The sequence below is a fragment of the Chlorocebus sabaeus genome, chromosome 5, assembly GCF_047675955.1.
Source record: "Chlorocebus sabaeus isolate Y175 chromosome 5, mChlSab1.0.hap1, whole genome shotgun sequence".
Lineage (NCBI taxonomy): Eukaryota > Metazoa > Chordata > Mammalia > Primates > Cercopithecidae > Chlorocebus > Chlorocebus sabaeus.
The window spans coordinates 65641642-65655813 of record NC_132908.1 but is presented as its reverse complement, the minus strand read 5'-3'; the positions used below and the strand labels follow the sequence as shown (position 1 = coordinate 65655813).

The 14172-nt window shown below is 51.7% G+C and overlaps 1 protein-coding gene and 1 long non-coding RNA gene across 2 annotated transcripts in view; one reads left to right on the top strand and one right to left on the bottom strand.

The window, feature by feature from the left end:
* The first annotated feature begins 825 nt into the window (after window positions 1-825).
* LOC140711689 (uncharacterized) lies at window positions 826-10881 on the top strand. Its single transcript, XR_012092959.1, has 4 exons — window positions 826-1025; window positions 6595-6771; window positions 6892-7061; window positions 10255-10881. It is a non-coding gene; the product is annotated as an uncharacterized lncRNA (long non-coding RNA).
* CDH3 (cadherin 3) overlaps window positions 8541-14172 on the bottom strand; it is a 56810-nt gene continuing 51178 nt past the window's right edge. The window contains exons 14-16 of the mRNA XM_007993839.3: window positions 12202-12332; window positions 11657-11803; window positions 8541-9378 (exon numbers count right to left, since the gene is read on the bottom strand). Coding sequence (XP_007992030.3) covers window positions 9169-9378; window positions 11657-11803; window positions 12202-12332 — 488 coding nt within the window. The 3' untranslated portion in view covers window positions 8541-9168. The remainder of the gene's footprint in view (window positions 9379-11656; window positions 11804-12201; window positions 12333-14172) is intronic.

Genomic DNA, 14172 nt, shown 5'->3' with positions numbered 1-14172 from the left:
CGAGGCTCCATCTCAAAAAAAAAAAGAAAAAGAAAAGAAAGAAAGAAAAGGCGTGGAGTAGGGGAGTGAAGGGCTGCAATTCTAAGGAGGATGCAGTCCCCTTCAGGGCTGGCATCTCTGATAGGCTGACGTGTGGTTGATGCCTGAAGGACGTGAGGGAGCCGAGAGGAATCTGGGCAGAGGGCACAGCAAGTGCAGAGGCTCTAAGGAAACGTGGTTTGATTTAGAGTGAAACTTCAACATTTTGCCTGGCACATGGTAACTGCTTAATTCGTACAAGCCCTACTAATTATCTCTTTTTTTTTTTTTTTGAGGTGGAATTTTGCTCTTGTCACCCAGGCTGAAGTGCAGTGATGGGATCTCGACTCGCTACAACCTCCACCTCCCAGGTTCAAGGATTCTCCTGCTTCAGCCTCCGGAGTAGCTGGGGTTACAGGCGCACTCCACAATGCCCCACTACCTTTTGTATTTTTAGTAGAGATGGGGTTTCACCGTGTTGTCCAGGCTGGTCTTAACCTCCTAGCCTCAAGTGACCGGCCCGCCTCAGCCTCCCAAACTGCTGAGATTACAGTCTTAAGCCACTGTGCCTAGCCTATCATTCTTGTAATTAATGGGCATCGTCTTCCTGGAGTGCCTGGGTCGCCAGGTTCCTGGATGACACACAGAGGCCTCAGCGCCCTGCCCTGTCAGCTATGGGCCGGCCGTGGTTTACCGGACGGACAGTAGTGGGGACAGGAAGGGTTGGAACGGAGCCCAGGCATTCCTGACCTGCCCAGCCCCTCTCAGATTTCTCCCCGGCCCGCCACACCCCTGCGGCTTGCTGGGCGGTGGGTACTGGAAATGCAGGGGCGGCTCCCCACCCCACCTCTAACTTGAAGAGGGCCTAATACCAAGCAAGGACAACAAGGCTGGCAGTGACCACCTGGTGACCCCTAACTGCACTGCAGGCGCAGCGCTAAACACTGAGTGCTTTTCCACCGTCTCCTCCTAGCGGCCTCCTTTCAGCCCACTGAGAGGCCAGGCTGGTGAGTCACCCCCACATTTGCAGCCTTTGGGGGCTGCTGTTTTAGCCACCACCCTACCAGACTACAGGGTGCTCTTGGACAGGCTCCCCAGTTCCCCGAGAGAGGAATCTCATAGCTCCTGCCTGCCAACTCTCTGCAGCTGCCCACAGGCCCCGACAGGCCCCGATGTGTCCTCAGGGACTGAAGATGGAGCAGAGGAGGAACCAGGTTTTGCCAGCCCCGGGATGGAGCTGAGTCAGGCCTTTTCCCAGGGCTCCTGGGACTGGGCCTTACCCTGAACTCAGCCTCCAGCCCAGGCGTGGAGAAGGACACCCAGGACTGGGCGCCTGGGCCCCTCACTCCTTACCTGTCCAACCTCATCTCCGTGCACACTCTCAACCCAGCCCTCTGCTCCAGCCACATTGGCCTCACTGCTGAACCCTGCTGTCCGCAGGCCTTAGTCCTTGCCATTCCTTCTGTGTAGACAGGACACTCAGGACACTGTATACTTGCTCCCTGATAGCCTCCAGTCTTTGCCCAAATGCCACCTTCCCAGCAGTGACTTCCCTGGCTCCTAGAATTGAGCCTTACCCACAGGCCCTTCCTCCCTAGGCCCCATCCCAGCTCCATTTTCCTCCATGCTTCACCTTTTACTAGACCACATGTCTTACTGATTTGTTTGTGGTCTGTTTCTAATTGAAAACTCCTTTAGACTGGGCAGGAAGGGCCTCTATCCTGCCCTTCTGCCCCTCCTCATAGAGCTAAGGAAATGTTACTACTGGCTGGGCACAGTGGCTCATGCTTATAATCCCAGAGCTTTGTGAGGCTGAGGCAGGCAGATCATTTGAGGTCAAGAGTTCGAGACCAGCCTGGCCAACATGGCAAAATCCTGTCTCTACCAAAAAATACAAAAATTAGCTGAGTGTGGTGTTGTGTACCTGTAGTCCCAGCTACTCGGGAGGCTGACGCATGAGAATCTCTTGAACCTGGGAGGCGGAGATTGCTGTGAGTCAAGATTGCGCCACTGCACTCCAGCCTAGGCAACAGAGTGAGGCTGTCTCAAAAAAAAAAAAAAGAAAGAAATGTGACTACTAGAACCAGCGTCTTCATCCCTCAGGCCTTCCCCAGTTCTGTCCCCAGACAGCACAGCCCAGGTGTGTACTCCAAGGCCCATGGGGTGGTCAACAGAAGGCTGTATTGGGGGACAGTGGAGGGAGCTGGGACATGTGGGTTGGGGTGCCACACAAGGAACCTGGTGGTGCTGGATGGTGCTTGGGCTGGGTAGAGCAGGGCACTGGTTGCTGGTCTTGGGCTGGGACTCACCCTCCCCACGGAGCCACACTCTAGCCCAGTATTCTAGGTGTCTGTGAATTCAGATTTAAACCTGGCTTTCCCAATCACTGTGAAGATGCACCCGTCCAAGTAGAAAGACAGACTATCTTTTACTCAAGAGTTTGTGACGTTGATCTTGACACATTTGGTATGTGGGCCTTACATATATGTTTACCTGTAGCCCCCATGTTAGCACTGGGCTTTTTTACTGTTTTCTGCATTGCTATAACCCTAGCACCTAGAAGAGTATCTTGGGGCCGGGCATGGTGGCTCACACCTGTTTTCCCAGCAGTTTGGGAGGCCGAGGTGGGTGAATCACCTGAGGTCAGGAATTCGAGACCAGCCTGGCCAACATAGTGAATTCCATCTCTACTAAAAATATAAAAGTTAGCCAGGCGTGGTGACATGCATCCATAATCCCGGCTACTCGGGAGGCTGACGCAGGAGAATCACTTGAACCCAGGAGGTGGAGGTTGCAGTGAGCCGAGATCGTGCCACTGCTCTCCAGCCTGGGGAATAGAGCAAGACTCTTGTCTCCAAAAAAAAAAAAAAAAAAAAAAAAAAAAACAGTGTCTTGCACAGAACACGTGCTTCATTAAGTTGTTGAATGAATGAATAAAAAAGCCTTAGATGATGCCACATACTCAAGGGGACCCCAGAAGTGGCTGGGAACACCATGGCTTTTCTGCTTCAGGGCTGCAGAGTCTCAGGGTCAGTGAGGCCAACTCCACCTTGCAGGAGGCCATAAGCATTACCTGAAGGGCGCCTTCTACGGCCTATGCCTCCCGCATAGCCCCATCTGCAGCTGGAGTTTATAGCCTTAATTGTAAAACGAGCCCACTTGGCAATCAAGGAGATCTAGACCTCAAAACTCTTTGCTGCTTGCTGACTGGATGCGGACATTAACCTCTCTTTTTTTTTTTTTTTTTTTTTTTTGAGGCAGGGTCTTGTTCCATCACTCAGGCTGGAGTGCAGTGGTGCAATCATGGCTCACTGCAGCCTTGACCTCTTAGGCTCAAGTGATCCTCCTCAGCCTCTCAAGTAGCTGGGACCACAGGTGTGTGTCACCACACTCAGCTGAATTTAAAAACTTTTTAAAAATAGAGATGGGGGTCTCACTATGTTGCCCAGGCTGGTCTGGAACTCCTGGACACGAATGATTTTCCCACCTTGGCCTTCCAAAGTGCTGGGATTACAGGTGTGAGCCACCACGACTTGCTGCAATTTCCTTTAAAAAAGGGAACCATCGAACCTCTCCCCAGGGTTGTGAGGCAGGAGAACATGTAACTGACTCCATATTGACTGCTTATGCCAGCGCCGCCACCACCATTGCTGTCTTCATCAGTGTCCAAGGCTGTTCCTGCCACCCAGCGGACTCCCTGTGTGGCATGTGGCAGCCAGTGCCACTGTTCCCTCCCTCCCTCCCTCCCTGCAGACCTGGCGCTTGGGCTGGGAGCTCTATGGGCCTTGGTGGTGGTTTGGGTGAATGGTGCCCTCTGCTGGGCATGGGGGGAAGGGCCTTCAGGGAAACCACACCTGACACTGGCACTCCCTGCAGGCTGGAATCTCCGGGACTTCCTCCTGCTGGAAAGTTCAGTTTCCACCCAGGCAGCACTAGCAGGCCTTGTGAGTCCCTCCACCACCACAACAGTAGTGACAACACGCAGTAGCTTGTGCGCCAGGCACCCTTCCAAGCCCTTGCAGATATCAACTCTTTTACTTGCCCATTTCATCTTATTTATGATTATTATTATTTGAGACGAAGTCTCTCTCTCTTGCCTAGGCTGGAGTGCAGTGACACGATCTCGGCTCACTGCAACATCCGCCTCCCAGGTTCAAGAGATTCTCCTGCCTCAGCCTCCCAAGTAGCTGGAATTACAGGCATGCACCACCACGCTCAGCTAATTTTTGTTATTTTTAGTAGAGACAGGGTTTTGCCATGTTGGCCAGGCTGGTCTCAAACTCCTGACCTCAGGTGATCCATCTGCCTCGGCCTCCCAAAGTGCTGGGATTACAGGTGTGGGCCACCATGCCCAGCCTACTCCCCCATTTTAGATGAGAAAACGGAGGCAGAGAGGTTATGTGGTTCGTCCAAGGCCTCATGCCTAGAAGTGCCGGGATTTGAACTTGTGCTCTCCTGGTTGGATTGTTTTAATGGGAGGCCAGAAGGTGGATTCTGCCTTTATCCTGGAGGGAGTTTGGTCCCTGGAACTCCCCAGCAAGCCTGGAATTGGACACACACGGTGTGGGCTGTAAAAGGGGGTCCCAGGGTGACTGCTCCCACACTTTCAATGGCAGGCCCATCACCTAAGGGCCCTTTCCTAAGTGGCCACCCTCCAACAGTGCCCTGACTGGGTCTTCTCCGAGTCCCTTTGTAGGCCCGGAAGTGAGTGAGGTCCCTGCCTAGAATTGGGGGGCCAGGAATTCAGAGCCTCAGCTCCTCACCAATAGTCTAGGAATGAGAGCGTGCCACCCCCAGGCCTCTCTAGGGACTGGGAAAAGCACACTGTGGGGACACGGCCTATCTGTAGTCCCTTTGGGAAGAAAAAAAGATTGTTGGATCAGGGAAAAGGCATGGTATGAAGTGAGGCCTGGGTGCTGGCCCATCTCTGTCCCCACTGGAGGGGCCCAGGGAGTGCCTTCTTTTGAGCCTCTTTTTCCATCTGTAAAATTTCAGGGATGGATTGGGGCAGTTTTCAAAATGCTCTGGATTTGGGAGTTCATAAGAATACAAGCTGGGAGGATGAGGCTAGAGAGAAGGCTCTCTGGGTACCCCCGACCCCTTCTTCCAATAAAGAAAGCTCCACTTTTTTTTTTTTGGGATGGAGTCTTGCTCTGTTGCCCAGGCTAAAGTGCAATGGCATGATCTCAGCTCACTGAAACCTCTGCTTCCTGGGCTGAAGCGATTCTCCTGCCTCAGCCTCCCGAGTAGCTGGGAGAACAGGCATGCCCCACCACAACCGGCTAATTTTTGTATTTTTAGCAGAGATGGGGTTTCACCATGTTGGCCAGGATGGTCTCGAACACTTGACCTCAGGTGATCCGCCTGCCTTGGCCTCCCAAAGTGCTGGGATTACAAGCGTGAGCCACCGCACCTGGCCAAAGCTCCACTTTTCTTTTCTGTTGGAGTTGGATTCTGGGACTTTGCCTTTTTTTTTTTTTTTTTTTGAGACGGAGTCTTGCTCTGTAGCCCAGGCTGGAGTGCAGTGGCCGGATCTCAGCTCACTGCAAGCTCCGCCTCCTGGGATCACGCCATTCTCCGGCCTCAGCCTCCCAAGTAGCTGGGACTACAGGCGCCCGCCACCTCGCCCGGCTAGTTTTTTGTATTTCTTAGTAGAGACGGGGTTTCACCGTGTTAGCCAGGATGGTCTCGATCTCCTGACCTCATGATCCACCCGTCTCGGCCTCCCAAAGTGCTGGGATTACAGGCTTGAGCCACCGCGCCCGGCCGGGACTTTGCCTTTTAAAAGTCTGGGGGAAAAGATCACTTAATAGAATGAGTGCCAGGGGTGCTTTCAAGGGTCAGTCATCCAAGAGCGAACCCCTCATTCAAGGAAGCCCTGATCTCAACCGGGACCACAATCCCCCTCTCCTGCCCCACCCTGTAGAATGGAGGACTGGCTTTGAAGCATCTGCACAAGTGGATGCTGCAGGTTGACATTAAGGGCAAAAAATTAGAATAATATCTGTGGATTGTGGTGGCATTAAATAACATATCCAAGCTGGATGTGTTGGGGACAGTAAGTCAATATGCCGTGTTATGAAAAGGTATAATGCAAAGTGTGTGTGTAGGCCGGGCACGGTGGCTCACGCCTATAATCCCAGCACTTTGGGAGGCCGAGGTGGGTGGATCACGAGGTCAGGAGTTCAAGGCCAGCCTGATAAACATGGTGAAACCCCGTGTCTACTAGAAATACAAAAATTAGCCAGGCATGGTGGCGGGCACCTGCAATCCCAGCTACTCAGGAGGCTGAGGCAGGAGAATCGCTTGAACCCAGGAGGCGGAGGTTGCAGTGAGCCGAGATCATGCCACTGCACTCCAGCCTGGGGGAGAGAGAGAGACTGTCTCGGGGGGGGGGAAGTGTGTAATGCATAGGGGATACGGATACTGGAAGGAGGCACACCAAAGTGTTGAAACTCAAAATTCAAAGGACCGATGGTCCTCATCATGGCCAGCACATCAGTTGTTTCTGGTTAGTGTCCACTCTGCGTGGTTAGTGCTGGTGTCTTACCAATGCAGTATTTTTACATCTTACAGGCCCTAAACATCAGAGTCCTAAGCTTCCGTTTTGCAGATGAGAAGCAGGCCCAAAGCGAGAGAGTGACTTAATATTGTCCCCATCACAGAGCCCAGGCTCTGATTCTTTCCAAACCACTCGGGGGCTGGTGCCTGGTTCCATTGCCAGGGGACTCTACAGCCATCCACCGAGGCCAGGTGAGGCTGGGAAAGGCTGCTTTTCCTCCAAATATCTCAGGGGAGGAAGGCCAGCCTGAACAGGGGCTGCTTGGTTTCATGATTAGCCGCCACTGAAGATAGAGTTTCTGATTTATCCAGGCTTCTCTGACGGGAGTTGAAGATAACGGGCAGCAGGTGTTTGCTAGCAGACACTCAATCTTCCCACACCCCATCAGCAGACAGCTCTGGCAGAAGGGAATCTGAGGCCCCAGCTCAGTGGGAGAGGCAGGAGGTGGCTTTGTCCTGAGGGCGCCGTGGACCAAGGACAGGTGAGCTTTCTCATCCGACTTCATCCCCTTTTAAGATAGGGTCTCACTCTGTCGCCCAGGCTGGAGTGCAGTGGTGTGATCTTGGCTCACTGCAACCACCACCTCCCGGATTCAAGCGACTGTTGTGCCTCAGTCTCCCGAGTAGCTGGGATTATAGGCACATGCCACCACACCCAGCTAATTTTTATATTTTTAGCAAGGACAGGGTTTCACCGTGTTGGCCAGACTGGTCTCAAACCCCTGACCTCGTGATCCACCCACCTCAGCCTCCTAAAGCGTTGGGATTACAGGTGTGATCCATAATGCCCAGCCCCAACTTCATTTCCTTTGGTTTCCCCATCCAGGGTCTGAGGCTTCAGGCTTCTTAGCCTTATTCTTCAGAGCCTTGGCAGCAAACCTGAGTGTGCATGAGCATCCCATGGAGGGCTTGTCAACCCACAGCAGGGCCCTGCCTAGAGGTTCCGATTCAGCAGGTGGCACTGATACCTTCGGGTCAGGGTCTGTGCTTTGAGCAGAGGCGCTTTGCAGATTTAGTCAGCTTCATGGAAGATGTTTATTTCAACATCAGCAATTTCCTCGGCTTCGCTTCAGATTTTTTTTGCTAACTGCAAAGATGACTTTCAACTTCACGTTAACAAGGACACAAACAGAATTGTTCTATCGCTGCTGCCTATTCCCGATTCCTGCATTTATGCCCTGGTATTGTCAGGAATGTTCCAATTTCGCTGACATCTTGGGTAGGTTCTCCAACTTTGTTTTGCTTGATTTTGATAACCAGATGTCATTTAAAAAAAATACAATGTGGCCATTCTTTAAAGGAGAAAGTCCCCTCAGAGGGTGATTATGAGGATTTAGAGGAAATAAAGTCCTGTCTGGCCTTTAAAAATACTGAATAAATGGTAGCTGTTACCAACTAACAATTTGCATGGACCACGTGCCAGGTATTAATTCATTTAATCTCCACAAAAACTCCCCATTTTGTAAATGTAAAATCTGAGGCAACTAGAGGTTAAATGATGTGCTAGCAAGTAGCAGAGCTCGCTGTTCTCCAACCCCTGCCTTTCAACAGGGACCCCCGCCCCCAGCATAGAAGAGGAAGTCGTCACGCACTGCCCTGCAGGGAGGGCAGCCGCTGTTCCAGAAGATACCTTGCTGGGGCTGTGGAGGGGGTCAGCCTTGGGATAAGAGGTTAATGGTTCTCTCTCATGGAGCAACAGACTTTGCAAAGGAGGGCAAGTCTCCCCTCCCTGAGCCCACCTAGGCATGGAAGCTGACCCTGAGTATCCCCTTGACCCTGAGTATCCCCTGCCATCGAGAGGAAGCTGGGAGGAAGCCGGCAAAGAGCACACTCTTTTTGCAGAACTCTGAAAATTCTAAAAACCATTGAATTGTACACGTTAAACAAGTGAATGGTATGGTATGTGAGTTAGATGCCAATAAAGCTTCTATGGAAAAAACAGTTCACTCCCCAGGCACCTCTGGGAAAAGTTTCTTTAATAAAAAATTCTAGTACATCTACACGATTGTCCTCACCCTTCATCTACAGCAACGCAACAGGGAAAATAAAAAATAAGGGGCAATCTAGACATACTCAGTATAAAAACGCAGAGATCCATCTGAATGGGAGGCCTTAGGGTCTGGAAACCAGAAATGCAGGATGGCCAGTGGACCCAGCAGCTCTGGGCTGCACTTTTGAAGAACTGTCTCTAACGTTTTGAAAATAGCATTTAAAAAAAAAAAAGGTTGCACCAGGAGGCCTGAGAAGGGTCCATTCCAGAGACAAAGCCATCATGGGTCGGTCACAGCAGGCCCAGGACACAGGGCTGAGCATTTTACGGCAGGTGAGAGGCTTCTGGAAACCTGGCCTCTGAGGCAACCCTGGACCAGGTGGAGAGGTTTTCAGTGCTGAAGTCAAACTGCCCACATTCCTCCATCCTCAAAGGCTAAGGAACTAACCACTCTAACGCCAGACTCATAGCCTGTCTCCTCCAAGTTGCTACGGCCACTTCCTGACAAGCTCCAAAGTCCTCGGCTGAAGGGGGGACTCAGACCCCTTGGAGATGCTCTGTGGCCTGACATTTGGTCCCCAGCCCTGCAGGCAGGCGGCCTAGTCGTCCTCCCCGCCACCGTACATGTCTGCCAGCTTCTTGAAGCGGCTGCCCCACTCGTTCAGATAGTTGTAATCTTGGTCCTGGTCAGAGGCGGAGGAGGTGAGGGAGCTCAGGGACGCGGCGTCGGAGCCGCTGCCCTCATAGTCGAACACCAAAAGGGAGTCGTAGGGCGGGGCTGTGGGGTCCGTGTTAGCTGCCTTCAGGTTCTGCGGCAACAGAGAACAGGTGGTTAGAGTGGTGCGCCCTGCCACTTGCCAGCTGCAAGCCTCTATTTTCTCATCTCTGAGCCCCCCCTCCCCTCCCCTCCCCTAAAGTTTCAGAGGTTGAAATGAAAGAATGCATTATTCATGCAGAATTCATTTGCTCAGGGACCAGCACTCAACAAGTGCTCAGTGCAACACAGGCCAGGGGTAAGGGCAAGGATTGAAATCAGACAGCCGGGGCCAGAACTCACACCACACACTAGCTTTGTGGCCTTGGACAAGTCCCTTAACCGCTCTATGCCTGTTTCCTTGTCTGTAAAATGACACAATTTCATATGGGCTTTTTTTCTTCCTTTTTTAAACGATGCACGCCTGTGATACAGCCTTGGGAGGTCTTGAGGACATGTCCCTCCTTCGTACAGGAACAGATGAATAAGTAAATGAGTAAATACCTGTAAAGCAGTTATTAGAATAGCACCTGGCAACAATAGCTATGATTACCTAATCAACACTACGTGCTAGGTCAGTAGTTCCCAAACTTAAATTACCTGGAGAATCTTTTATAAATTCTGGAGCCCAGGCCACACCCAGTTCAATTACACCACAATCTCTGGGGGTGAGCCGAGGCATCAGTGGTTTCTGAAGGTGCCCACGTGATTCCAATATGCAAGCAGGGTCAGGAACCAGTGTGCTGGCGCTGTCCTAGCTGCCTGCTCGTTCGATCTTTGAAGTCCTCTACAGCAGAGGCTCCAAACTTTGCTCTAAGTGCAGTGACCTGGGATCTGTAATTCAAACCCAGGTAGTCTGGCTCCAGAGTATTCAACTGCTGTATGTGAATAAATGAATAAATCGTTCCTAATTTTTTTTTTTTTTTTTTAGATGGAGTCTCCCTTTATTGCCCAGGCTGGATGCAGTGGCGCGATCCCGGCTCACTTCAACCTCCACCTCCCGTTCAAGCGATTCTCCTGCCTCAGCCTCCCGAGTAGCTGGGACTACAGGCATGCGCCATCACGCCCAGCTAATTTTTATATTTTTAGTAGAGACAGGGTTTCACCATGTTGGCCAGGAGTCTCAATCTCTTGACCTTGTGATCTGCCCGCCTCAGTCTCCCAAAGTGCTGGGATTACAGGTATGAGCCACCAGGCCCGACCCTTTTTTTTTTTTTTTTTTTGAGATGGAGTCTCCCTTTGTTGCCCAGGTGTGGGGGGCACACAACAAGACATTCAAGCCTATGTACGAAGCATCTGAGGTTGAGGCATGGAAATATACTGAGGTGCTGTGTGCATGTTGTTTGTACATGAGACTAGATCTCCTGGGCCCTGAAAACAGGACAGGGAGTAGTAAGTGTGATAAGTGCTGAACACAGCCTCCTAAAAATGTTGTTTGAGTGTTTTTTACAAGGCCATGTGTGCCTCATGACCTGACCACAAAGAACCACCTGGTGGATGTCTCGTTTGTCTACACTGTAGTTTAAACAAGCTCTCTCAATAAATACCTGGCAGACACATCTTAGAGCGACGCTCAAAGAACTGCTCCCCACCTGCTCAGCTAGAACTGTCTGAGTACTTCATTCCCGGTGTTCACTACAGCTCTAAGTTGTACCCAGGCTGGAGTGCAGTGGCGCAGTCTTGGCTCACTGCAACCTCTGCCTCCACCATGTTGGCCAGGCTGGTCTCAAACTCCTGACCTCAAGTGATCTGCCCGCCTTGGCCTCTGAAAGTTCTGAGATTACAGGTGTGAGCCACTGAGCCCAGCCTCCTAATCACTTTTTGTTTTTGTTGTTGAGACGGAGTCTCGCCCTGTCACCCAGGCTGGAATGCAGTGGCGTGATCTTGGCTCACTGCAACCTCCGCCTCCTTGGTTCAAGCGATTCTTGTGCCTCAGCCTCCCAAGTAGCTGGGACTACAGGTACCCGTCACCATGCCTGGCTAATTTTTGTATTTTTAGTAGGGACGGGGTTTCGCCATGTTGGCCAGGCTGGTCTTGAACTCCTGACCTCATGATCTACCCGTCTCAGCCTCCCAAAGTGCTGGGATTGCAGGTGTGAGCAATCGCGCCCAGCTCCTCCTAATCATTTTTAACCACTCTGCAAGTGGGAGTTCCATGGAGGAAGAAACAAACCCTAGAAGTTACTCAAATAAGCCAGAGGTCACAAGCTGGTTGGTGGTGGAGTCAGGATTTGAACCCAGACCCAAGACTCCAGGGCCCATGCTTGTTCTCCTGTGTGGCTGGTGCTGGGCTTGAATAAAGGGTGGCCCTCGACTGACCTGCCACGTCTCACCTCGATTATAAAGTTGCCGATTTCATCTGGGTTGGCTGGCCGAGGACGGTACATGGGTGTGGGAATGAAGGTTGGTGCCACGTCATTGCGGAGAACCACCTCCGGCCTGGCCTCCAGACCTCGGTGGAGCTGGGTGATGTCATAGTCCTGTGGGGAAATGCAGGAGAGCAGGGGACTGAGGACTCCCGTCCCCCCCTCCTGCCACTTACATCTCACTGACCCCACACCCCCTACCCTTTGGATACTCTGGCTCATGGGGAGGTCTTACAAGACAGATGATGTCAGAGACTTTGGAAAACCCTCGTTTCCATCCTCCCTTGTCCTAGCAAATTAAACACAGGCTCGAGGTTAACTTGGCGAGGGCCAAAGAGATTACAGCAATGGACCAGAGAAGCGCTGGAGGATGGAAGAAAAGGAAGACGCAAGCTTCATGCCAGGGCCTGGTCAACACAGCTAACTTGATCAGTTGGTTGACCCAATGGCTTAGCCCTGCCAGTGGACTTGGGGGCACCCACCTCCCAATCCCAGAGCCCCCAGTGCCCCACCTGGTCCTCTTCGCCACCCCCCTCTTCGCCGTAGTAGAAGACATTGTCACGGGTGTCATCTTCTGGGAGTAGGAGGGGCTCCTTGACCTTCCGCTTCTTTCTCACCAACAAGAGCAGCACCAGCAGGAGGACTGCAAGGGTTGGGGAGTGTGAGTGTTCCCTCTGCAACCACACAGTGGGCCAAGACCCCCAGGCCCTCAGAGCCCCTCTAACTGCCGATGTCCTCACTCAGTAGCCAGAGCTTAACATGCTACAATGGCTTCACTTGTACCTAGGAAAACTTCAACTCCTCATCAAGGCTGGCAGGATTTGGTCCCAGCCTATGCCTCCCAGTCCCCCTAAGGTCTAGGCACACTGGCCTCCTCTGTGTTCCTTGAATGCCCCCAGCAGCTCCCCCTTAAGAACCTTCATACAGGCTCCTTCCTCACCTGGCAGACTCTATGCCTACATATGGCTCCCACGTGTCAGCTCTCAGCTTAATATCACCTCCTCCTAGAAGATTCTGACTTCCTTCTCCCCACCCATAATGCTGTCAGTCTAACCAGATTGGTGGTACTGATCCTTAAGAAAAAATTCTGTCGAAATGTCGGGATGGGAACCTCCCAACAGATGTTGTCTTTCAGTGAGACTCTCTTTTAGTCACCACATGTCCCCTAACTAGCCACAGACTTTAAGAACAAGATAATGCAACTTTCATAGGGTACAGTAATTTAAACTTAGGTGAAATGCAGTGTTGGAATTTTTTTTTTTTTTTTTTTTTTGAGATGGAATCTCACTCTTATAGGCTAGAGTGCACTGGTGCAATCTCAGCTCACTGCAACCTCCGCCTCCCCGGTTCAAGCCATTCTCCCTGCTTCAGCCTCCCTAGTAGCTGGTATTACAGGCGCCTGCCACCATGCCCAGCTAATTTTTGTATTTTTAGTACAGACAGGGTTTCACCATGTTGGCCAGGCTGGTCTCGAGCTCCCAACCTCAAGTGATCCAACTGCCTTGGCCTCCTAAAATGCTGGGATTACAGGTATGAACCATTGCACTTGGCCGGAATTTTTTTTTTTTTTTTTTTTTTTTTTTGAGATGGAGTCTCACTCTGTCACCCAGGCTGGAGTACGGAGTCTCACTCTGTCACCCAGGCTGGAGTACGGTGGCACAATCTCGGGTCACTGCAATCTCTGCCTCCCAGGTTCAAGTGATTCTCCTGCCTCAGCCTCCTGAGTAGCTGGGATTACAGGAGCCCACCACCATGCCTGGCTAATTTTCGTATTTTATTATTATTTTTTCTTTACCTATTTTTGAGACAGATTCTTGCTCTGTCACCCAGGCTGGAATACAGTGGTGTGACCTCAAATTTTTGTATTTTTAGTAGAGACAGGGTTTCCCCACATTGGCCAGGCTGGTCTCTAACTCCTGACCTCAGGTGATCTGCCCACCTCGGTCTCCCAAAGTGCTGGGATTACAGGCATGAGCCACCATGCCCAGCCCCAGTGTTGGAATTTTAAGAGGGTCTGGCTTCAGTGACGTGGTCTAAAAGGCTGGCAGGCTATTTGGACATGGGGGGACTGGCCAACTGGTTCCTGGCTGCCTTCTCTGTCATGCCTACACACAGCTAAGAGGGGACCCTCTAGCCGTCTCTCTATGGCAGTTCGATGAGAGAGCACACACCGCTGCTCAGGATCATTACTTTTTTGCCTGCTGATGGAACTGCTGTCTGTCCTTGGCCAGACAAAACAGACCCAACCTTCCTTGGGAGTCCACGGGTTCTGAGGATGCACACGCATGTGAGCTAGATGGTAACCTCTCCTCTCCCGAATCTGGGGGAAGGCAAGACGCCAAGCGGATGTCTCTGAACCCAGGCCTAACTGCCTACTGACACCTCCACTTGGACTGGCCTGGCAAGTCTCTTCCCATGGTCCTTCCCAAACTGGCAAATGGAAATTCCATGTTTCTCCTTAAGCCAAAAGCCTTGCAATCATC